At 37.1% G+C, this 24,338-nt stretch overlaps 1 protein-coding gene across 1 annotated transcript; it reads left to right on the top strand.

The window, feature by feature from the left end:
- Positions 1–2,793: 2,793 nt before the first annotated feature.
- Positions 2,794–23,597, top strand: kdr (kinase insert domain receptor (a type III receptor tyrosine kinase)). Its single transcript, XM_057353487.1, has 30 exons — positions 2,794–3,080; positions 5,008–5,104; positions 5,277–5,491; positions 6,105–6,226; positions 6,919–7,087; positions 7,818–7,954; positions 8,294–8,486; positions 8,745–8,862; positions 9,015–9,187; positions 9,286–9,442; positions 12,209–12,320; positions 12,983–13,091; positions 13,218–13,562; positions 13,767–13,913; positions 14,246–14,377; positions 16,223–16,329; positions 16,862–16,997; positions 17,123–17,227; positions 17,832–17,942; positions 18,056–18,144; positions 18,492–18,654; positions 19,180–19,271; positions 19,385–19,507; positions 19,610–19,721; positions 20,470–20,569; positions 20,889–20,994; positions 21,080–21,222; positions 21,363–21,444; positions 22,548–22,633; positions 22,735–23,597. Exons 1-30 carry the CDS (start codon positions 3,017–3,019, stop codon positions 22,949–22,951), a joined length of 4,062 nt encoding a protein of 1,353 aa, XP_057209470.1. The 5' UTR covers positions 2,794–3,016; the 3' UTR covers positions 22,952–23,597.
- The last annotated feature ends 741 nt before the right edge of the window (positions 23,598–24,338 follow it).

The following is a 24,338-nucleotide window of genomic DNA, read 5'->3' as shown; positions in this document are numbered from 1 at the left end:
ACATGGGCAGCTTGATCTTAAACAGAACTTTTTGTCACATTTTTCAAAAGGACAACATACCACCTCTCCCTTGGTTATATGTGACCTGAGATGAGAAAGGACTTTGTTCATCCATTTTTGCTGACAGTTTGAAATGTTGTAAACAAATGTGCCTGTTGATTCATCCAAACGAGTATGTGATCTTTTGTATTGCGATAAACATTAGGTTTGAGAGCATTGTATTTTGTGAATTTAAGTTTGCATTCTGGGAAACAACATGGAAGTTGAGCATTTGCTCCATGTCTGTGTCAGATTTGATGATTAAAATATCCTTAACTGTATTAAGAGAGCACTCACAAAATTTGCACAAATACATCCTTGTGGGTGAAGGCAACACACCTGAAGTGAAATCCTTTGTTCATCCAATGAGTCTGCTTCCTTAGTGTTTGTGAAAGCGAAGTTTTTAATATAAAACTTCACTTCACAGTTCTGAAAGCTATTTAAATCTTACTTAATATCTTAACAGTTTAGTGACTTGCATAAAACATTCAGAATGAGAATTTAAAACTTGTGTATTTATACACAATGTAATAAGCCATTGCCACCTGTTTGCAAGTAACATTCATTAACATTGGATGATAGGTCACTGGAATGAAAACAGAAAGCAGATTATTTTTTAAAACACTTCCCATGCACGACTCGACATCAAGGTCCATGGTTGATTTCGTGCACTTCGTTTTGCAAAGGGTCAATTAAAAAAACAATCTGAATTTGGGAAAATTGAGTGAGAAATGTTTGAGGTCTCATTGAAATCTTAAATAATATTGCTTTTTAATTGTAGACTTGCAGACATTTGTGAAATGTCTTGGTCTTTTTCTCTGGAGAAATATCTGAGACTCAGAAGACTTATGCAAAAGTTTCTATTTGGTCTCCATTTAATTTCATTGATGTCTATAATTGAGATTTTAAAGAGATCTCATCTTTGATTTTTCTTTCTCATAGGATGATGTCCATATAATGCTATCGAACATAATACTCTCAAAACTCTTCAGTCTCAACTCCACATACATGTTTCTGGCGATATTAAATGAACTTAATTGATTAAAAGAGTGTTTTGCATCTGTTTTGGTATCTGCACATAACTAATATTTTCCATGTTTGGCTATTGGCTAAGTGGCACACTAGTGAATAGCACACCTAAAGGACAAACCAACATAAAAATTCCCTTTGGGGTTCTTTTCCATGCACGCTGTTAGCACTGTTCCAAAAGATAGGAAGTTCTTTCTTTTTCCCGATGTCCTGCTCAGAGGGGGAAGTGTTTAGATGCAATGACTCCCAGTAGAAATGACCAGGACAGGAAACATGTGGTGGTTGGAGACTTAAACTCTAACCCTTTTGATCAAAGCCCCACCTGAATCATTTAGGCTTTCTAAGACCATTAGCACACATTCTGCCAGAACAAATCCATTTGGATGGAAATGTAAAGTTCAATGTATATGTAATTAGTCTGAGACATTCTTTCAAATCAATTTTTTATATTTTATTTTTTTAATGTTAACTTTCCTGTCCTCTGGGTGGACTTCAAAGAAAATGTGCTCTTTTATATTTCTTAATATTATATTTCATATTATACCTTTCATTTTTATAGAATGTCTTTAAGTATATTTTCCTGATTTATGTTGAAAGCTTAGATCTGATTGTTTGCCTCACAATGTAAACGTCGAGCAAATTATCCAAAACATATCATTGTCCATCACTCATACACAATACATGACCTTTTCTACTGCATTGTTTGCCTAGAGACGTCCCTTGTCATGCAAGCTTACTGTTACACAACAAAAGGTGTCCCCCACCTTTTTTCGATCCACCCATATCCGACTGGCAGAGTCTCTGGGACATTCTATCTCAACTTGCTGGAAAAACAAGGGAGGTTACCAGTACTCAGCCAACCTCCTTACCTCCAGAGAGGAGAAAAAAACACGGTTAATAAATGGAGTCCTTTAACTTTACTGGACAGGAAACATGGCCGCCCAAATTGTTTACAGACAATGGAATAGTCAAAGGGTCTTCCTCTGCTGTGTATGGCTGCTAGTGGTTTAGATAGAAACCATTATTTAGTCCATACCATTTTTTTTCAGTTAGTTCCTCAAATGCCAGAATATTCAATATCTAGTGTAAATGGTGACATTTGTTGTAAGTGTTTCATATTCCATTTAAGAAAAGAGAAAAACTGTTGGTCCTGATCTCAGCTTGCTTGCATCATCTAACAAATATGATCCATAATCTCTCCGTATGTCCTCTTAAAAGTGTCATTGATCTTGGAAATTGACATTTTGAAGAATCAGGTTATATTTTTGTAATTACCAATGTGCCATGAAGGTATAACTAAAGAACATTGGATAATAAGAAAAGCTTTAAGTAATAAAATAACGTTTTCTTATATTTTCAGTTCAGAAACCAGTCAGTTGCATTTGGCACGGTATGCGTAATGGTGCGTAAATGTGCGTCAAACTTTAAACATTGATTGCAGTTTAGACAAACTAAAGCCCATATCAGATAAGTCAATTTAGTGCAAATAATAATTTAAAGTATTTAAATTGCTATGGATGCATTTTGCATACTATCTGTTGTTTTTGATTGAGTCAAGTTCCTATGTAATTGATCTCTGATAAAGTCAACCAGTCTGTTTGTTTGGTCCTTAAGATCTTTATGTACAGACCTTCGGCCTGTAAATATAAAAAAACGGTAATGTCTGTGGCGTGTGGAATTTATGACGCTCCTCCCTCACCATTAGCGCACTTCCAGTCGCCCGTCCGTCCAGCGCGAGTCCATCAGTGAGCGCGCAACTGTTACTGTCAGGATTGATCTGCCTCTCTCACATATTTGTTTTTATTCGTTTCTACGATTTAAGGATTTTTGAAACATACCTGAAAGAGCACATCTGTGCTGTGCGATCGTGATGAGGAGCTAAGGGTTATCTTTTTCTCTAAACTTTTTAAGTTTGGATGCCGGGAGGCTTTAGCGTTACTGTCGGGCTATGGCAAAGACATCTCATGTTCTTTCTCTCGTCGACTTTTTTCTCACCATCAACGTGGTTATAGGTAGGACCAAAACATTTCGTTTAATATGTTCACATTACCAGAGTAAAATAAACACTTAGACCAATAATAAAGGAAACTCATTAAACGTTTTAATTGTATCAGACTTTGTCAATTGGTCCCTATTGCTGATCAGTCTCGAAACTTGTCTTTATGATGTCCAATATAAAGGCAAAAATATTTTGCTGTTATATTGTATGAATAGAAAGTTATTGGGTATATTATTATTATCATCATTATTATGAGCATTGTATACTATATTGTTTATTATTAACGTATATCGAAATAAAACGTTTCCAGCCATTTCAAAGCTATGTGCCTAAATGGATTACAGATGGGAAACAATAAGCAATATAGTTTTTCCTATGTCCCAATCTATTCCAACACTGGTTAAATTGATTTTATACAAATTAAACTTGATGTTTTTGTCTAGTAAGAATTATTTTATGCATTATTTTTATACACTAAATTAAATCCTCATATTCTATCTTTGCCTTATCTTTTGATTCCCACAATTCACGCTTATTCAAAAGATACAATCAGACCTTCACCACCATTGTTCTTTCAGTACAAAGCAATTCAAAAGTAAGAAATAATGTATGTCAGTCTCCACGGAGTGCATGTGTTTTATCATTGATTGTGAGTGCATAAAAGAGTGTGCTGGTTTCTCTGGAGCAGGCTACGGAGCGCGGGCCGCGGGGCCATTTAGCCCGGCCCCGGCCCATCCGCCCTGGCTTCCTGTTTTGACACATCCAGTCCGCTGTGCTGTGCAGATCCAGTGGAAAACTATCCAAGGGTCCCACACCATGCTTCTTTGTGCCACAATGTACTGTGCTGCATAATACACTATACCATACATCCCTTTCCATACAACCAGGCCAGGTTGTAGACAGGATTTCACCTTTTGCAAACCTGAATTGCGCTGGTTGAAAAACCTGGTGGTTGGGCTAACTTGTACTTTGAAAATGGCTGACTCACAGTTTATGTATTTTGTATTTTTTTGTATATGTATTTGATATGCACTATATGCTGTCACTATGCGGTTTAAATATATACAGTGTATGCATGGAGAGTATACACTGAACAAATTATACCTCATAATTTCAAGATAGCGTTTAACTTGAGATGAGATGTTGTCTTGAGATGTTCAATGAGAATTGTCTTGAGATGAGATGTTTAGGATCAAACTTCTTTAGTCTGGCAGTGGGGAGACCCTACAAAGATGCATGCTGTACGATTTATTTAGACTTTACCTGCTGTACGGACAGATTTTCTAAGGGTTGAGATTGGAAGCTTTATTTTACAAAATTGGGATATATTGTCTGATATATATATATATATATATATTGTCAGAGTTTTTTAAGGTTATTCTTTACTCTCTGTGTTGCATGGATCTTATTTTTCTATTTTCAAACTAGTTTAAGTTTCAATATAATGTAACAAGATAAACAGCCAAGCTGCCAAACTATTTAAAGTATTTATATTCTTCATCCAGCATAAAATAAGCAGTCGGTGAAAGTAGGGCTTTATATTTTATTTTATATTTTATACTTTATAATTTAAAATCTATTCCATATTAATTTTGCAGTTTGAAATTAACTTTAGTCTTAAATTAGCTGTTTATTTTTAATATAACATTATTTAATCTATTTCAAAATATGAAATATACATATGTGGCAATTCTGTAAAAAAACTGTAAAATCCCGTAAAATATATAAAAATATTTTTTAACAGTAAATCCTATTTAAAATCCATAATTGATTTAGATTTTAAAGCTCCAAATCTCTCTGTCGCCATCTGTGTTTGGATTATAAAATGATGTCTTTTGAAAAACAACTGACATTCCTTGAAATTATTATTATACCCTAACCTTTATGATCATGGGTAATTTTAGATGCTGTTTTAGAGCATCTTGTGTGTTTTCTTTCAGCAATAGAGCTCAGGTTTGTGCCTGATCCTCCAACTCTAAACATGACTGAAAAGACTCTCAAAATCAATGCCTCAGATACACTTCAGATCACCTGCAGGTAAACCTCTGTCCTTTGTGAATTTCAGTTCTGTCTTGAAATAAAAAACAGCTCCTTTCTTTCAGCTTATGCTATTTGGGTTGGAAGAAGACAACCAATACTATTTATATTCATTAAGCAAATAAAAATGCATTTTAAAAATGTGAAAAATTCTTATCTGCCCACCACACAGGGGGCGTCAGATCCTGGAGTGGGCTACACCTCACAACCGAACCCGTTCTGAAACCCGGCTCACCGTATCAGATTGTAGTGGCGATGGACTATTCTGTAGCACTTTAACCCTCTTAAAGGCAGTAGCCAATGAGACGGGAGAGTATCGCTGCTTTTATAAAAACCTGCCCATTGAGGATGGGAAGACTTCTGTGGGGGTTTATGTCTTTGTTCAAGGTAGGTTTTTCAGTAATATCACATGTGTAATAATAACCATCAATAAATAATATTAATGGTAAAACGTAAAGTGTATAAAAGCAAAGCATAAAAATGTTACCAAAAATAGTTTTTCATTGTATGTTTTTATTTATTTGTTATCCTTCAGGATAACCTCTTCACCTCCTTATTCTTCATAACCTCGTTTTGGTGTCACCCTCTGTATTTTGCTTCCTGTTTTAGCCATAACATTTTACATAACTTGTACATTCCTACCATGTCCAGACAGACAAAATGGAGGAAATTTTTGGGTTGTTTTGATTGACTGTTTAAGGCTTAGTCAGTGTACTTGTAGTTGTATGAACACTTTATCAAATGTTTTTAACCATCTGAAATTGCATGTCTTACAGAGTGATTGTAGTTTTTAATTTTATATTTAGTTCTTATTTCTGTTTTATTTTTTATATTTTTGTCTCTTCAATTTAGTTTCAGCATTTAAAAGATGATGTATAGCATTTTTGTAAACAACACTGCTATAATTTCACCAATACAGTCCAATACTTATATTATCATATTTGATTGTTGTCTTTTCTGCATTTTATTAATTTTGTACGTTTCTGATTTCTGGTTACAGATTATCGCATGCCGTTTGTCCGAATGGCTCAAGATTATGATGTGGTGTTTATTCGAGAAGGAGAGCGAGTGGTCATCCCTTGTGTGGTATCTGTGGAGGATTTAAACGTCACATTTTACACGGTTAGTATACTGACACATACTATACCGCAGATACACAGTGAGCACAGATGGATGCACACAGAAAAGCATACTTGATCACTCACATACTGCCTTTAGCACACTGTGTTCATTACATTACACAAAATAAAACTTGTTGGATTAACTTAATTTAATTATGACACCCATTGCCAAACAATTGAGTTGATTTATCTGAACCTAAACTGAGTACGGACAAGTAAGAATTAAATTAATTTAACTTAACTGATTTAGTTTAATTTTAGCTGCACATGACAGAAAATCTTGTAAATTTTAACATTACAAAACAAGAAACACTTTAAAGTGACATTATCTCTCACCCTGCTTAACTACAAACATAATGTAACACTTTATTTGAACATTTACTGTCTAAATCCTGTAATGAGAGCAAAGCATACTGGGAACGCTGTGTAGTTTCAGTTAGTCAATGACAATGAATTATGTTGTCGAATTAAGTTATGTCAAAGAGTCACCTATTTATGTCAGTATTACACATTGCAATTGTGTTTGAACAAGAAACCAATACAAATATGTTAGATCAAACTATATTGCTTAAGCAAAATAAACAACCTTTACAAATATTTATTTTGAGTGTAGACATGAATACATACATTGAAATGCATTGTGGTTCTACAGTATGATGTGAAGTATATGTCTACGGTGTTTGCCCTGAACAGAAGTATCCAGTAAAAGAACTAGTCACTGATGGGAAAGAGGTGCTCTGGGACAGCAAGAAAGGGTTCATTATCCAAAGTCATATTGTCAGCTATGCTGGCGTGGTCTACTGCGAAACCATTATTCAAAATGAGACATATCAGTCCTCACCTTACATTGTGGCTGTTGTAGGTAAGGCAGAACCTTTATATGTGCAAACATTTATGGATTACATTGAATGTCCTATATTATATACTATTTCTAATATGGGTTATATTATTTTACGCAAATACATAATGTTATTTTCAATATTCAATTTTTAAAACTGTTATTCCATGAGCAAGAAATAAAGTTGTACGCAAAAGTTAGAGAACAGAATGTTCATCTAATGTTGCCAGTCACAATCAACAGCCAGTTACCTCATTGCTGTGATAAACTCAACTGGCATGCCACCATCACATTTCTTTCCATAATATTGCAGCTTACTATATAAGCACTATTATATTACTATAATAAGCACTTACACACGTCCAGGAAAGAATATGGAACATGCAGGCAGATGAAATACTTAAGGTTATTGGCAAATAGTCAATTAAGATATATGATTGAATATTATATTCATTTTTTGAAAGTAGTGCTTAAACGCTCCATCACTAACCACGCCTTTAACTCATTTAAACATTGTTTGACAATGTATTGAAATTTCGTAAAATCTTTTTACCTATTTATTTCAGTTATTTCCAACTATTTATTTTTTAGTCCTTTGAACAATCAAACGATTCTTGTGTTTTCGATGGGACAGCATTGCATTGCATGCTTCAAAGTCATGTTGTTGAGACTATATGTGAGATCAGCTGCCCTGGTCTCAAGAGAACAATGCTCCACCCGGCACGTCCCTTACACCCCTTTCCCTCTTCCGCAGGATACAAGATCTATGACCTCACCCTGAGCCCGGCTCAGGAGAGGCTGACGGTAGGGGAGAGGCTAGTGCTGAACTGCTCCGCTCACACTGAGCTTAATGTGGGAATCAACTTTCAGTGGACCTTCCCTCACGAGAAGGTCAGTAACTAAAAACAATACTCCAACTTTGTTACAAGCTCAACTCGTATAGCATGCGTGGCATTATCTCATCTCAGTTTGCTTGTATGTTCATGATGACGATGAAAAACAGGGGTGTGTCTACACCAATGGAGGGATGCTATATCTCTCAACATTTCCATTCACCTTAATATTTAAAGCAGGTGTATTATACCAGCATTATACTAATACATATTTTGATAATAAACAATAATAAGCCTTCATTTATTTCCATAAATGACAAATTCCACCTCAAAAGGCAATTAACAGTAGACTTTAAAATATATTTATAACTGATTTCAAACCTCTTTCCCTTTATAGAGAAGCGTCAACAGCTCAACAGCCCAGTCACGATATATAACTAAATCCAACAAGAAGAAACTCTGGAATTCTTTAGAGCTGTCCAATACCCTCATTGTGGAAAACGTGACCATAAATGACACAGGAGAGTACGTATGCACAGCCTCCAGCATGCAGATGCAAAAGATTGCACGTGCCTCCCTCATCGTCTACGGTACGTCCATGATCCCTCTGGTTTATGAACAAGAGAAATCTCTACATTTCAATCAAACTATCTTATATTAAGGTCTATTAACACATTAAGACACTTTTTATTTTTATAAAAAATTGTCGGCCAATAAAGAATATGGTCACCTAAAAGACATAACAGTGACAAGTAATATGAGCATATGGCATAACTCTTTTTCAACTCTAATTTTTTTTCAACTGAAAGGGCAATGACATTTCAACATTTTTTTTATTGATTTTTCAGAGAAACCTTTTATTGCACTGAATGATCAGATATTTCAGACTGTAGAAGCAACTGTTGGCCAGCCAGAGGCAAAAATCCTTGTTAAATACTACGCTTATCCAGAGCCCTCTGTCAAGTGGTAAGTAAAGCATTTTGGGTGCCTAGTATACAATAAGTCAATCTATTTATAAACATTATCACAAGGTGTTCAAATGTTTCATCATTCTAAAGAATGGATTAGGACTGTCTAGGCAAGTAAGGGTGAACTTGTTTAACTCTTTTTTTATTCAGGTATAAGAACGACCAACCAATATCATGGAAGGATGAGTACAGAATGAAACCTGCCCGAGGATCTCTCACTCTATATGGTGTTACAGAAAAGGATACTGGAAATTACACCGTTATCATGACAAATAAAATCACCAGGGAGGAGCAAAAGAGAACATTTCAGCTTTTGGTTAATGGTAGGGTACTTTTCTTATCAGTTTTCTTGTCTTCTATGAACTTCTTATCACCTGTCTTCAACTGTTCTGAGACATTTATTGTGTGTTCATTTATAAAGACCATCCCAGGATTTTGGAAAAGGAAGTACCTATGGATCGAGATGTTCATATGCATGGAAGTAGCCCTACGCTTAGGTGTACTGCCAGCGGAGGATCCAGCCCTGTCACAATACAATGGCAGTGGATGCCCAGAGAGGACTGTCAAATCAGATTTCAGTAAGTCATATGCCATATGGTTTGATGGAGCTAATGCTCTTGTTTGGCTTTGAGTTTCACACTTTTGTGTCAAGTCTTGTTACATTACCAACATATTATCTAAAACATTAATATTGACACTCTTTTTTCAGTTAAAAAACGGACAGATTAATCAGCAAATATTAATATTTATCATCTGGTACTTCAAATGATGCTCTGAGACAGAACTATTAAATAATACATTGTTTTCCAGTCATTCAAAATTGTTAAAAAAAATGGCATGGTAGGGATATTCCAACTATTAAGTTGTTTTTTTCTAGTTAACGGTATTATTTTATTAATATTTAAATAATACAGTAAATGAATGTATAAAATGTTTTGTGGTTACGAGACATATTTGCTAATGAACGTGCTGGAGCTCTTCATATCACAGCAAAAACAGGATTTACCTGTGGCCCCACAGCTTGCTATATAAGGAAACAGTAACCAAACTATTCTTTATTTAGAAACCTTTGTTTAAATATCATTTAAAAATTGTTCACTTACCAGAAAGTTGCAAATGACTTGGGGCTGTCAAACGATAAATCACATCCAGAATAAAAGTTTGTGTTGACTTAATATTTGTCTGTGTACTGTGCATATTAATTTTATATGTATATACACATACAGTACATGTATACATATTTAGGAATATATTTACATGTATGCATTTATATTTACCAATACTTTTAATTATATATAAATGTTTATTCATTTGTATATTTTATGTTTTTCTTAAATATATGCTTAAATGTGTATGTTTTTATAAATACAAAAATATATGCACAGTACACAGACATATTTATGTAAAAATAAACATTTATTAATCGTTTGATAGTGTCATGATTTCGCAAAGGAGGACCCAGGTGCAGACAACGGTGGACGGAGACAAAAGACTTTTAATAAAAAAACACAAATCAAACACCCACGATGGGGAGACAAAATGGGAACAGAATTAGCGATACATAAAAACATAAACCAAAAACTTCCCACGTGAGGGACAAAACAAGCGGACAGAATATTAAAAAAAGACTATATAAAACGAAGGCAGGACTACACTCAATACACACAAGAAGGCAGGATACATGAAAACTTACTAAGACTTGGAACAGCAGTGAAACAAAACGAATCAGCACAAAACAAGAGACACGAGGTCAATATATAGGGGAATCGAGGGATGATAACACAGGGAGGGTGACAGGCAGGTGACAAGGATCAATTACTAAGGAGAAGTTAAGGAGGGAACGAGAGGGCGGGGCTAAAAGACGCAACACCGTAGAGAGGGAGAATATGGAAGGCCAACAGGGCCAAAACGTCTCTCTCCACATATAACAAGGGATCCTGCCGTGATTCTGCCACAAGATCAAGAAAGCCATGACAAGATGAGGCAGAATCACGACAGATCGCCCTACTTTGAATGTGTTCAAGCACATTGTTGCTGACAGTATTTGAGTTATTGCTTATGTCCTGTTTTGTTTGTTTATTGCACAGACTAAGAATGTTTACAGGCTCTGTTTTCCTCGTTGCTGTTGTGTATTTGTGTGCTTGGATTATGCATTTCATTTATTTCTTATCAAATTTCACTTCACATTTTTCTCTGGTGTGCAAATGCATCTCACAGTGCAGTTCATTAGAATGGTGTGTTCTAATTGGGCATTCATCCTGAAATATCTTTTGTTATTGGGCCAACCACAATTGCTTGTTTGTATTATGCCATTATGCTAAGAAACCAGCACCAGTGAGTTCTGGTTGACTTGTTACTTTGATTGGCAGACTGTATTCACAGAACACCTCTTCCACGGATGTTGTGATGGTGTAAGGAGCGTTCAGGGTCAGGCATCACGCAAACTTTATCTGCAGACTGCACCCTAGTTCCGTAACCCTCATCACAACTTCCTGTTGTTCTAAATCTAGACGAATTCAAATCCTCTGTCCTTGATCAAACGAGACAAATAACACAATGTCTGTCGGTGCATGTAGCAACTGTTTACCCTGGACAAACTTAGCTTTCTTTCTTTCTTTCTTAGTGTCCTATTTTTGTATTTGTGTTTTTTCCATCTATTGTTTATCCTTTCTTTCTTTGTCTCATCTCACATGGTCTGACCTATATGAGGAACTGGTGTCTAGCCCATTGATGGCAGAAGTGGTTGTTCCAAATCTGTATAAATTTCTTTGTTCTGATGAACACAGGGAAAGATATTTGGACGAATGCTTGTAACCAAACAGTTCTTGGCCACCATTGACTACCACAGTAGGAAAAATTACAATGGTAGTCCAAACTGTTTGCTTTTCTTCATTTTTCAAAATGTCTTGTTTTGTATTCCACAGAACAAATTATTTTTCCTACTATGGTAGTCAATGGTGGCCAAGAGTGGTTTAGTTACAAGCATTCTTCCAAATACCTTTCTTTGTGTTCATCAGAACAAAGAAATGTATACAGGTTTGGAACAACTTGAGGGTGAGTAAATGATGACAGAATTTTCATTTTTGGGTGAACTGTTCCTTTAACACTCTGCTTCAGGGTTCCCACAGTCAGGGAAAAAGTAATTTCCTTCATCTGGAAAATTATGAAATGTTCTAAAATAAATAAAAAAGTCAGTTAAGCTGCTATATTGTTAGTAGCTTTGTATAGTTAATATACATATTTAAAGTTAGACTCAGCTATAAAATCAGCTTGTTCTTTGTCAGTGCAATGTCTATAAAATGTGATATGTAATATAATATAAATATATATTTTTTCATCCACAGACCTAAGGCAGAGCAGAATGTGGTGAAGTGTGACAGATGGAGGGAGATATTAAACAGCACAGGGAAGAATCCCATCAGCAGCCCCACATCAGTTACTGATCGATCTCTCAAGGTATCCCCTTGTCCAGTAAAGTTGCACATTACCTGTAACGTGTTCATCTCAAACACAAAAGCTATTCTAATTGTACTTTTCTAATTATACACATATAATGGGTCGAAAAAAGCATTAAAGAGAGTATTTAAGAGTTCTTAGTTACTAATCAAATAAGCTTAGAATGCTGATGATAACTACCCCTTACTCACCCTGATTTCGTCCATACCTGTAAGACTTTTGCAGAACAAAAAAGAAGATATTTTGAAGAACGTCAATATCCAAATAACACTAGCCCATATTGACTTCCATTGTATGGAGACAAAACCCCTGAGACATTTTTCAAAATCATCGTTTATGTTCCAGAAGAAAGAGGTTTTGAATGACATGAGGGTAAATCAATTGACAGAATGTTTATTTGGGGGTGAGCTATGCCTTTAAAGCAAAGCAAAACATTTTAATACAATTTTAATACTAAAATTGTAAAATATATATTGTAAAAAAATTATACTAGCCACTAACCAGACCGATAAACAAACACAGACTGGAAGTTCAGGCCAGGTGCGTGCATCCAATGAAACCGTCTATACCTTTAAGCCCCCTTATATTTATGATGAAAGTGTACTTTTCAAATTATCTCCTGCCCTCTGATTCTTTTAATGTACCAGTATGTTTTTCCACAGACTATCAGCACACTGAAGATCCAGAAGGCAGTTGACCACGCTCTCTACAAGTGCATTGCCACCAACAAGATGGGAACAGATGAGAGAGTCATTGTGTTCCAAGTAACCCGTAAGTGCATGAGTCACATCTCCAATCTGTTTTATTTTCCGATGCAAATTTAGCAGTAGTTTATCTGAATCGCATACTACCAATCAGAGCTTTTTAAAGTCAACATCCTGTTTTTCTTGCTCACAGGGTTCCTAAGTCTAAGTGTGCTCCCTTCTAACGTCCCTATCGAGGGAGAAGACGTAGTGATGCGCTGCGTAGCCGATCGACTGCTCTATGCTAACTTGCACTGGTATCGGGTAATAAACGTAGCCAACCCTGATGCTCTTCAAGCGGCCGTACCTTGTGACACCCTCACTCTGTCACCATTCCCCCAGCCCAACGTTACCATACCAGGCCTGCAGGGCAGCAATACAACGCTGGACCTGTCCATACCAAACGCCACCATAATGGACCAGGGTCTCTACGCTTGCCAGGTGGAGAACGTGGGGACCAGTGAGAGAACCTGCTTACTTCACAACCTCAGACTAAGAGGTGTGTTTTGGATATTTACAGTACCTTCTGCCTCCTTCACAACCTATAACTTTGAGGATGCATAAATAATCGGACACTAAAACAAAGCAGATCATTTGTGCCAATAAAACAGCCCTGTCATTGGGTTTTAATCCTTAGTGAATTCAACCCTCAAGTCCTACTTGAGCCTTATGTTCAGTTGGTTCTGTATTGTTCTCTCCACAGCTCTTGAGATGTCCAGAATTGTGACCAATCTAACTGACCAGAGAGTGAATGTGAGTGACTCCACCACTTTAGTGTGTGACGTGTCTGGAACGCCGACCCCTCGTGTTTTGTGGACAAAGGACAACCGTACTGTCATAGAAGGATCAGGTGAGAAAAAAGATTTTTGAAATTGCAAAAATCATGATGAAAATGTATTTAAAGGTTAGTGTCAGTGGTCCAGTATACTGTTGTGTTAATTCCTGTCTCCCCACTATCCCATAAGCTATAAAGGCGAAAAAGAACTAAAAATATATTAAAAGTTCTCTGCTTTATTTTGATCTGTGAAATCATTTCATTATTTTGCTTTTCAACTTTATTTAGAATAATCTATAAAATGAAACTAAATCAGTGATGTCTCTATGGCTGCTTTTACAGCTTGTGAAAATGGTACTTTACCGCTTTTGACTGTTTTGGGGTGTCGCTGTTTTCTTTATTGTCAGGTGTGATTCTAAAACAGTCAAATCGTGTCTTGACCGTCCAACGGGTGAAAAAAGAAGATAGCGGTCTGTACGTATGCACAGCGTGTAACCAGCAAGGCTGTGAATCTAAAGAGGCCCATATCACTGTAGATGGTGAGTCTATTTACAAATCAGACTAAAGGTCTTTGCACATACAGTCCGAAATTTTCGTATGCGTTTTTTCGTATTTGGCTCTCGTTTGTACAGTGTCTCTGAATTGTTAAAAAAGGCCACTCAAAATGCTTGACGGATGCGAAAAATGCAGAAAATCGAACCCGGTCCGAATTTTTTTATGACGGACGAAAATATCGAAGGCAGTGTGTAAATGTGATTGACACAACGTGAGGTCGTATTTATTTTTTAACGTGCGGAAAATTCGGACGCAAATTTCGGACTCAATGTGCAATGGGCTTAACAAATAAAACTCATTGTTTTGGTTTGATTAGAGTGGTTAAAACTGCCTTAATAACTAAGTTAAGTAAGTGAAAGTTCATCCCAAAATGAAAACATGTTATCATTTACTAAACCCAACAAAATCACTTGAAGGGACAGTGTACCCAGAATAAAAAATCGGTCCAAATTTAATTCGATTTTTTGTGTACTGTCAGAAGATACCTTTTAAAAAGGCCCCAATATGTACCATTTAGGTAAAGATATGTATACATTTCCAATATGTACCTCGGAGGTACCAATATGCACTCTTTAGGTGCAAAGGTGTACTTTTTGAAAGGGTACCGCCCCAGTGGCAGCTTGGGGAATTTTTTGAACACATTTTTGTGTAGCGCTTTTAACAATGTGCATTGTTGCCCAACAGCTTTACAGAAAACATTTTAATACAAAAAAACTGATATAGAAAAAAGTACATGCATGCATTTTGTATTATTTAAGACAGGTAAAGACATTTGAAAAATATGCCTAATAAAAATGTCTAATTTGCTCATCCCAAAACTGTTGCATTGACCAAAAATGTCATTAAAATATTTTAAGGTCTCTCACACTGATTTTTCATTCACTTTCTATTACCTTTGTAGGAAGTGCAAAATCATAACCCTCAACATCACAGAGTGGACACAACATTAAAGACATGCTTTTAGAAGAGACATCTCATTTCGTGTCGAGCTTAGTCTACCACTGACTTTTATCCTGATATGTGAAGAGATTGTGTTTTAATCAAGGCTCTGTGTTAAAAAATAGCTCTCTTTAGTCAGTCAGGAAGAGGGCTCTGTTAGCGCACATCCTTTTACGAAGTGCTAAAAAGAAAACAAAGCAAAATCCCAGAACACAAAAGAAGAGTAAAATGACCCACCCACTCTCTCTCTCTCTCTCTCTCTCTTTATCACTGGTCGAGAGACTTGCATCTTTGCATTCTTTCACTCTCTCACGTCACAAAACAGAGAGACACATAAATAGCAGCCAAAAACAAAGACACAGTGAGTACGTGACTCATCTCTCAACATCACTGTTTCAGCCGTATTCAATAAGGCCTGCTAACAAGGAGTCTTTTCCCCACGCCGAGAAAGAGTGAAACAGTGGGAGGGAATGAGAGAGAAATAAACTGTGTCCTTTATATCTCCTTTGACCAGTTGTGTGCTTGTATAGATAAGAGAACATGGCACTTTTCACCTTTTCATACGAACCTGCTGATTGATTTTGGCTTCGTGTCCACTGTTCAGGCTTATTTTGGTTGGATTAAATATCAGGTCAGAACACAATTCACATTCCTTACGACTGTAGCCATAAACGCCCAAATGCATGCAAATATTTCCCGGTGGGTTGTTCCTCTGAATTTATGCACTTTTATGCCTGTAATACAAAGTCCAAAATAAATATTTATCTGATTCCATCATAAACGTACAATATTTTAAATAATCATGTCCTCCAATGTTAATATTTCGTTTTCTTTCTGTCTTACATACAGCAAGTGTTCAAGTTATCTGATCATGTGATTCAATCCGACAGGTGCTGAAGAAAAGATGAATGTGGAATTGATCATGCCCATCGGTGCTGTGGTCATTGCCATGTTCCTCTGGCTCCTCATCGTCTTTGTCATTCGCAACAGAAAACGGGTAACGCTCCACTCCATCCCTCTTCTTGTTTTCTCTCTCTCCTGTACACTCGCAGTCAACTCTGACTGATTGGAAGTGACTGTCCAGGCCATCCCTATTGTGTCCTCAGCCCACATTCTGCTCTGGGGTGTCACGTAGACCACCCAGTCTAGAGCCCCATGCTGTCCCTGTGGTACCCCAGCCTTAATTCTGCTTCTGTGTACCAGCTTCCAGTAACTCATTAATGGGGTTTTTATATTGAGGGAGACTACAGTCTCATGTGGCCAGACACTTGCAGGCCAGGGTGAAGTCAAGAACCACCCACTTAGACGGAAATGGAAAAAAGCCAAAAAAAGTTTTTGTTAATTTATTAAATGAACAGCCAAAACGCATACAAATGTTCCATTTTTAGTTTAAAACGGTCTCGTGTAAACAGTTAACTGAAATAGATCAAAAATTTAAAGCGCCAGTATGTGCGCCCAGTTTTACACAAAACACTTTCACTGACATAAATCAGGAAATAAACTACAATTTAAACTCTCCTCCTACACAGCCCAATGATGGAGACCTGAAAACCGGCTACCTGTCAATCATCCTCGACTCGGATGACATGCCGATGGACGAGCACTGTGAGAGACTGACCTATGATGCCAGCAAGTGGGAGTTTCCTCGTGACAGACTCAAACTAGGTGAGACTGGGCCTTGTAGATGCACCACTCACATGTTTAAAACCGCATTAAAACAATAAAAAAACATCCAAACACTCCAATGTTACACTGTTAAATATTCACAAATCTGGTACATTGTTTTTTAGGGGATCCGCTGGGCAGAGGAGCATTTGGTCAAGTTGTAGAGGCGGCTGCATATGGTATTGAGAAAGTCACCACCTGTACTACAGTAGCAGTGAAGATGCTCAAGGGTATGAAGCTTCTTTTCGCTCATCTTAAAACTGTATGGTTTACAGTAGGGTCCAAATTAAAATGCATTTAGTATTTTAGTAAGTCATTCGTTATCACTAAAACAGTTTGGTTTATTTAAAAATAGCATTTTGAAAATATCGCAGTAAGTCCCCTTTAATGTATATTGTACACTCTATAAAACTTCTATTTTACGGAACTGTACCGTTTTATTTTACAGAATTTTTACGTGTTTTTGAAATGTGGTAGAAAATGTTAAATTACATATGCAATTTTATTACATTTTGACTCCAGATTTTCAATGTTGTTTTAGACCTTTGGGTCCCACTGTATGCATAGGTTATACTGTACAACATGTACACAGCTACAGTATGCCAATTTGAGTCTATGTCAGACATGTACAGCATTCATGTAGCTCAGTGGTTAGAGCATTGCGCTAGCAATGCCAAGGTAGTGGGTTCGATCCCAGGGGATTGCACATACTTAGAAACAAATGTATAGTGCAATGCAATGAAAGTCGCTTTGGATAAAAGCGTCTATGCATAAATGTCAATGTATACTTCACTTTTAAACACATCTGGCGGCAATATTCCCAAACTCCAACAGAGGGAGCCACTGCCAGTGAGTACCACGCTCTGATGTCTGAGCTAAAGATCCTCATCCATATTGGGCATCATCTCAATGTGGTCAACCTTCTAGGAGCCTGCACCAAACCAGGTGAGTTTCCTTATTTGCTTTTATAAAATGTGCATTTCGTTTTAGTAGACATGTTGTCTTCAATAGGATGTACGTGTGTAACTGTCTATGTCACTCTCTTGCTCACTTTTCAGGACCCTTGATGGTGATTGTAGAGTATTGTAAGCACGGTAACCTCTCCAGCTATTTGAAAAGCAAGCGGGGAGATTACAGCCCATACAAGGTAAATAGCCCATAGCACTTTTGAGTATCTGGACCATTTTTGCTACAATCCCTTGTTCATTTCTGACCCATCAGGCCATTATATTAACAATACTCTGTAATCCTCTGATGTGCTCAAATCTTATACAAAAGCCTCATGTGAGACCTTGAGCAACAGCCAAAGAGCTGTCAGGCCTCTGTGTTGTTCAAGGTTAAAGCTGTTGTTGTCGCACACAATGAAGTGTACCCGGGACTGCATTAGTATTTCTGTGACAGTCACAGTTCTGACGTGTTGGTACTGTTTGACCCTGGCGACCATGCTAACTTAACCTGACAACAATGGAAACTGATCCACCTGTGTCTCAAAAGCACACGGCACGGCAGTGCCAGAGGGAGGTGCAGCAGGAAGAGGATTTGCGTGAGGGGGATCTGGGTCTGGGAACCAGTACACGCCTGGACATCTGCACTGGCACTGCGGTGTGTACCAGACTGAGTGAAAAGACCTCCATAAACCATGAGCAGCATGAGCAAGGTACAATGGACGTCATGTTAATCTGTACTGTTAGTTGGTTAAAGGTGCTGTGTGTAATTTTTTGTAGGATTTATTGACAGAAGTGCAATATAATATACATAACTATGTCTTCAGAGGTGTATAAAGATCTTATGAAGTGTTATGTTTTTATTATCGTAGAATGAATATTTTTATCTACATACACCGCGGCTTCCCTCGGCTTGGAATTGGCCATGTTGTTTCTACAGTAGCCCTAAACGCACAAATTGCTCCACAGAGCACATTTCGTAAATACATTAACTCCTTCAAAGAAACGAAAACGTGATGACATCTTAGTCCTGTGTCAGCCACCTGTGTCAGTGCTTGGAAAGGGAGGGGTGAGGTGTGGAGTGAGCCATTGGTTGCAGTTCGCAACCTCACCACTAGATGCCGCTAAATTTCATACTCTGGACCTTTATCTCTTTTAAATTGAGAAAGTGGTAATAGGGGACACTGTAATGATGAAATAATTTTCCTTTTTAACTTATAATGAATATGTTTATATAGAGAGTTCAGACTGGGATCAACTGACATTGGAGGATCTCATCAGCTATAGTTTCCAGGTGGCCAAAGGCATGGAGTTCCTTGCATCCAGAAAGGTAATATAGACCGTTTTGAGGACACACCACAAAGGTTTTACTATACATTGTAATTTTGAACATTTACTACTGATTGAAGATCTTAAATCATAATACTACTTCATATTTGCCAGTGTATTCATCGTGACCTGGCAGCCAGAAACATCCTCCTCTCTGAGAACAATGTGGTGAAGATATGTGACTTTGGACTGGCCAGAGACGTTTATAAAGACCCTGACTACGTCCGTAAAGGAGATGTGAGGGCCGCTGTTATAAACATTAACACTAACTCAAACCATTTGATTTTGCTTGTAAACTTGTGCTTGGGCACTGCCTCTTTCTCTCGCTCATCCTGACAGGCTCGTCTTCCTCTGAAGTGGATGGCCCCAGAGACCATCTTTGACCGCGTGTACACCACACAGAGTGACGTGTGGTCGTTTGGTGTGCTCCTCTGGGAGATCTTCTCACTTGGTAATAAAACCGTTTTTATGTCATGAATCACATAGAAATAACACTAGGGCTTTCAAGCTATCAATCGTGATTAATCGCATCCAGAATCAACGTTTGTGTTTACTGTACATAATATTAGTCTGTGCATATTCATTTTGTATATATAAACACATACACATACATACAAATATTTAAGAAAAAAATAAAATATAAATACAAATTTATATATAATATAATTTAATTTATTGATAGATAAATATAAAAAAATAAGTTTAAATATTTCCTAAATATATACATGTTTATGTATATTTTTGTGTTTATAACAGACATATATTATGTAATCGTTTGAGAGCCCTAAAATAAACTCCAAATTTAAAGGTGCTGTAAGAGATTTGGTATGAAACCAGTGGGCTTCTGTAAACTGCAAAAACTGCATTTTTTTTGGACAATGAGAAGACTTTGAGACACTTTTTGCATGTAGGTCATGCTGTGTATTCCCAGGAAATGCCCATTTATGGGAAACAGGAAGCTTATGAAGGTTAATTGAAGCATGTCAATGAAGTTAAACGTCATATTGGGAGTCATTTTTTTTGTGATGTGATGCAATGCAAGAGATCTACTAACATCACTTACAGCTCCTTTACGATTCTTTAGTGTTAATCTTCAAGACATAAAATCAAGAAGAGAACAATAGATCATCACAGTATTACAAGGATATAACTTGAATGTACTGAACTTGGCTTGCATTGTCTCATCTCCTCTGGTGCAGGTGCATCTCCGTATCCAGGTGTGTGTATTGATGAGTCCTTCTGCAGACGGCTAAAGGAAGGAACCCGAATGAGAGCTCCAGACTACGCCACACCTGAAATGTTAGAAACATTTAGAAACAACAACATTTTTACACTCTTTTAGTGTTAAATCACACAACTGTCAAAATCAGCATACAGTAAACAGTAAGATGTCATGGATCCAAGTTTTGGCACAGTTGAATAGGAGAAGCCAGTTATAGTTTGATGTGGGATTTGTTTGTTTATTTTAATAGATTTTGCAATAATATCGAAATTGTGAATTCTTTGGGCAATGATAATCATGTAGTGAAAATTGGATATTGTGACAACCCTAGTAGAGTGTACAGTGCAATTCTGTTAGATTTTCTAGAAATACTGAATAATGTCGTATTCTTTTCAGATACCAGATCATGCTGGACTGTTGGCTTGATCGACCTAAAGAGAGGCCAACTTTTACTCAGTTAGTCGAGCATATGGGAAATCTGCTACAAGTTAGCGCTCAACAGGTGAAAATCTGTGTGGACTTCTCTATTTTGAGTGAAATTTATTTGTCATGTTCAAAATGTCATTCATATCTGTCTTGTGTTTAAGGATGGAAAGGACTACATCCCATTAACAAACGGAGAGGTGGAAGAGTGTTCACAGTCCCCTCATCACAATGCTAAATCTAACGTAACATTATACACAAGCAGCGCAGAGGCACAGCTCCACTATGATAATGCTCCTACTCTGGGGTTTGTTTACACTAACTTTGTTGTGGTGTTTTTGCGATGTTTTTGAAACTCTATTTACCATTTCCTTGTAAGCACCTAGTTGTCTGACTTTTGTGAATTGGTCCACCCAAGCTTGAAGACATTCATCTCTATTCTAACAGGTTACCACAGCAGATAGACGGTGGTGTGCCAATGAGTATGACAACGTTTGTGGACATTCCCTTGGAGCACACTGCAGTAATGGTAAACTGTGCAGTTGTACGCTTAAGGAGCTATTTCTGACCTGACCCTTAAAGTCACCCAGAACTGTAAATTCTGTCAATATTTATTAACCCACATGTCATTTAAACATAAAGAAAAAACATCTTATTTTGAGAAATATCTCAGTGGTTTTGTGTCCATACAATGGAAATCCATAGGGGTCAATGTTGTTTGGTTACCAACAGTGGTGGGGACAGAGATGACAAAAACAATGCTTGTTGGAAATATTTATCATATACTGTATAGTGGGCGGTCCGTCCATTGGCTATCATGGGGAAGGTCACTTGGCTGTTGCGATGCATTACACTTAAAAACTGTTTATTCCAGTGACTAAAAATGTCACTTGTTCATTGGTTTAAGAGTTTTTGTGCTTGGACACTGGATGCACCGCGAGTGAGGATGATGCATGCATTTTTACTGTACGGCTCTTCCGCAAATATAACTTACGAGTGTGAGCAATGGGAGATGGTGAGAAAGCGGCGCATCCTGCGTTTTCCACAAGTTTTAGATGTTAATGGCCCCTAAACAATACTGTACCTTTAAGAACTACTTTTGTGGGTGTAACTTAAACCAGTGTTTTTAACTACTTATTTTAGACACTACCACATTTATATTTATGCATTCGTCAGGCACTTTCATCCAAACCAACATTACATTTTAACAGTTAACATATTCCCTGAAAATCAAACCCACCACTATTCTGTTCTTAGGACTGTGAGCTAGAGCAGTGGTTCTCAATCTGGGGGCCCCAAGATGGATCTAGGGGAGCCACATATTTTGTGGAATTTTATGAATTATAGATATTTATCATAAATTTTATGCAATCAAACATCAGAAAAATAAAACCACCAACCAAAAGAACTGATGTTCCAGCATTGTATAAGTGAATTTGTTTTTGGTATAATTAAAAGTCTAAGTTTAAGATTACATATCTTTATTTGGGGGGCGCAAAGCGACACATTCTACACAAAGGGGGTCTTACAACAAAAAAGTTTGAGAACCACTGAGCTAGTGAAAATCACATTTACGTTATTTTGTCTTCTCTATATATTGTAATGCTAAAAACAGTGATGATCTCCATACAGAATGGTCACATGGACTGTGGAGTGGGCTTATCACGTGAACAGATGAAAGCTCTGGATCGCCACGTGCAAAGAACCTCCAACTTTAGGTGGATTGTAGCAACATCACATTGATCTTGATCCAAGTACAGGCTTAGAGACTGAAACCAAGAATGTTTAAACACATTTTTGTCTGTGTTTTCATCCTTAGCCCACTTCTGCGGTGCAAGAGTAAGGAGTCTTTAGCTTCGGAGTCATCCAATCAGACCAGCGGCTATCAGTCCGGCTATCATTCAGATGACGCAGAAGCACCCATATACGCCAACGAGGAAATGATTCTGAAGAGAGACTTCCAGAAGAAACCTCCACTGCCTAAGAGATATGAGAAGTTCATTACAGATGTCCGTTATAGCGCACCTCCGGTTTAATATAATTTTTCATTCCATATTAGGTTATTTTTGTCATTAGTCATTATGACTCCACATGTCGTCCAACAACAACAAACGGACTCTCGCTTAATCTTTTGAATTGTATGTGTAAGGGAACCACTCACTCATTTAAACCTTTTCCTTTTATTATACTCGATTTTTGAAATAAATGTAATATATTGTGTTGGAACAGACTGTTTTGGTGCAGATAAGATGTATGTTTTAGTTTTATTCTTCTAAATGTCAGGGAGATTTCAAGAGAGAGAGAAAGCCTTAGCAATACAATCATGTTTACACAGATGCAGAGCAAGTGGCCTCTCGGTGTGTCCACGCCACTTCCTGAGCAGAGTCACGCCCTCTTCCTGCCAAACAGGAAATAGCAACTGGAATGTCAGAAAATTGAGTGTGTGAATGTTTTCCCTTTTTTGTCTTCATCTTTTGCATTGTCTGCCAATGAATGACCAGACTTGTCCTCTCTCAAGCAACTCATTTCTCATCTTTGTTTCTTGGTTGGCCTTTTGATTGTACAGTTTGTTATGAGGGCCTTTTTGTAAGAAAAATATCAGTATTTTGCCATAAAGATTATTATTTAGTAACACACATTCTTGTAATTAGTTTTTTTTTAATAAACTCTTGCCAGTTATAATTCATGTGCATGTGGTTGTGAGAAAAAGAGTGCATCTTTGCAGACCCAGCTTTTCCTGTATCTGTTTCTAAATGACAGTGAGGAGACAGTGTACTGTTATCTTTAGTTGTTTTCCACGCTGCCTCTGGGAAAACAGGACATTGTATGCTAGCCCCTGTGAATAACACTTTTTTCAACTGAAATTTACATTTTGGGTTTTGTCCATTCGTATTTTGTGTATGTGTGGTTGTCAACAGACCCGAGGAAACAATGCTGACACAGCCTTGGGTGTGCTGGTCTCAAAATTGCCACCCAGAATAACATGCACAAGGCCATCAAAGTGAGCTCTGAATCGTGGGCTTGACTTTTTAGCTATTGTTTACAAATATTGTTGTGTTATTGATAAGAAACTGGGTCAGCTGGATTCACACCATGCCACTAGCAAGGCAGCATCATAACAACAAAAACATGATGACTACTAATGACATTTTTTATTTAAGTAAGCACATCACAATAATTTCACAGGGATTGTTGTGTTTTTGCTTTGATGACACAATGCACTTTTTCATCAAAAAACTATGTTCTCTAACATACATAACCTCTGTGTGCACTTGATAGCTAATGTAGAGAACATCAAAGGACTGGCTGTAATCCCACCGCAAAATACAGGTATGTGTGATTTTACTTTCGTTGTTCACACAGATAGATAGATAGAGACTGAAGATAAAATAAGAGAAACACATGTAATATTTTATGCAGACT

The sequence above is a fragment of the Triplophysa rosa genome, linkage group LG15 (genome assembly GCF_024868665.1).
Source record: "Triplophysa rosa linkage group LG15, Trosa_1v2, whole genome shotgun sequence".
Taxonomy (NCBI): Eukaryota; Metazoa; Chordata; class Actinopteri; order Cypriniformes; family Nemacheilidae; genus Triplophysa; species Triplophysa rosa.
Note: the sequence above shows the minus strand (reverse complement) of the source record. Positions and strands in the feature narration are given on the sequence as shown.

What these genes read in the sequence shown, in the direction of transcription:
- kdr (XM_057353487.1), top strand. Translation starts at nt 3,017, where the DNA reads ATGGCAAAGACATCTCATGTTCTTTCTCTCGTCGACTTTTTTCTCACC. An exon ending in TCGTGACAGACTCAAACTAG is followed by an intron (nt 16,998 to 17,122) that starts GTGAGACTGGGC and finishes ATTGTTTTTTAG; the next exon opens with GGGATCCGCTGGGCAGAGGA. An exon ending in TACAAGTTAGCGCTCAACAG is followed by an intron (nt 20,995 to 21,079) that starts GTGAAAATCTGT and finishes CTTGTGTTTAAG; the next exon opens with GATGGAAAGGACTACATCCC.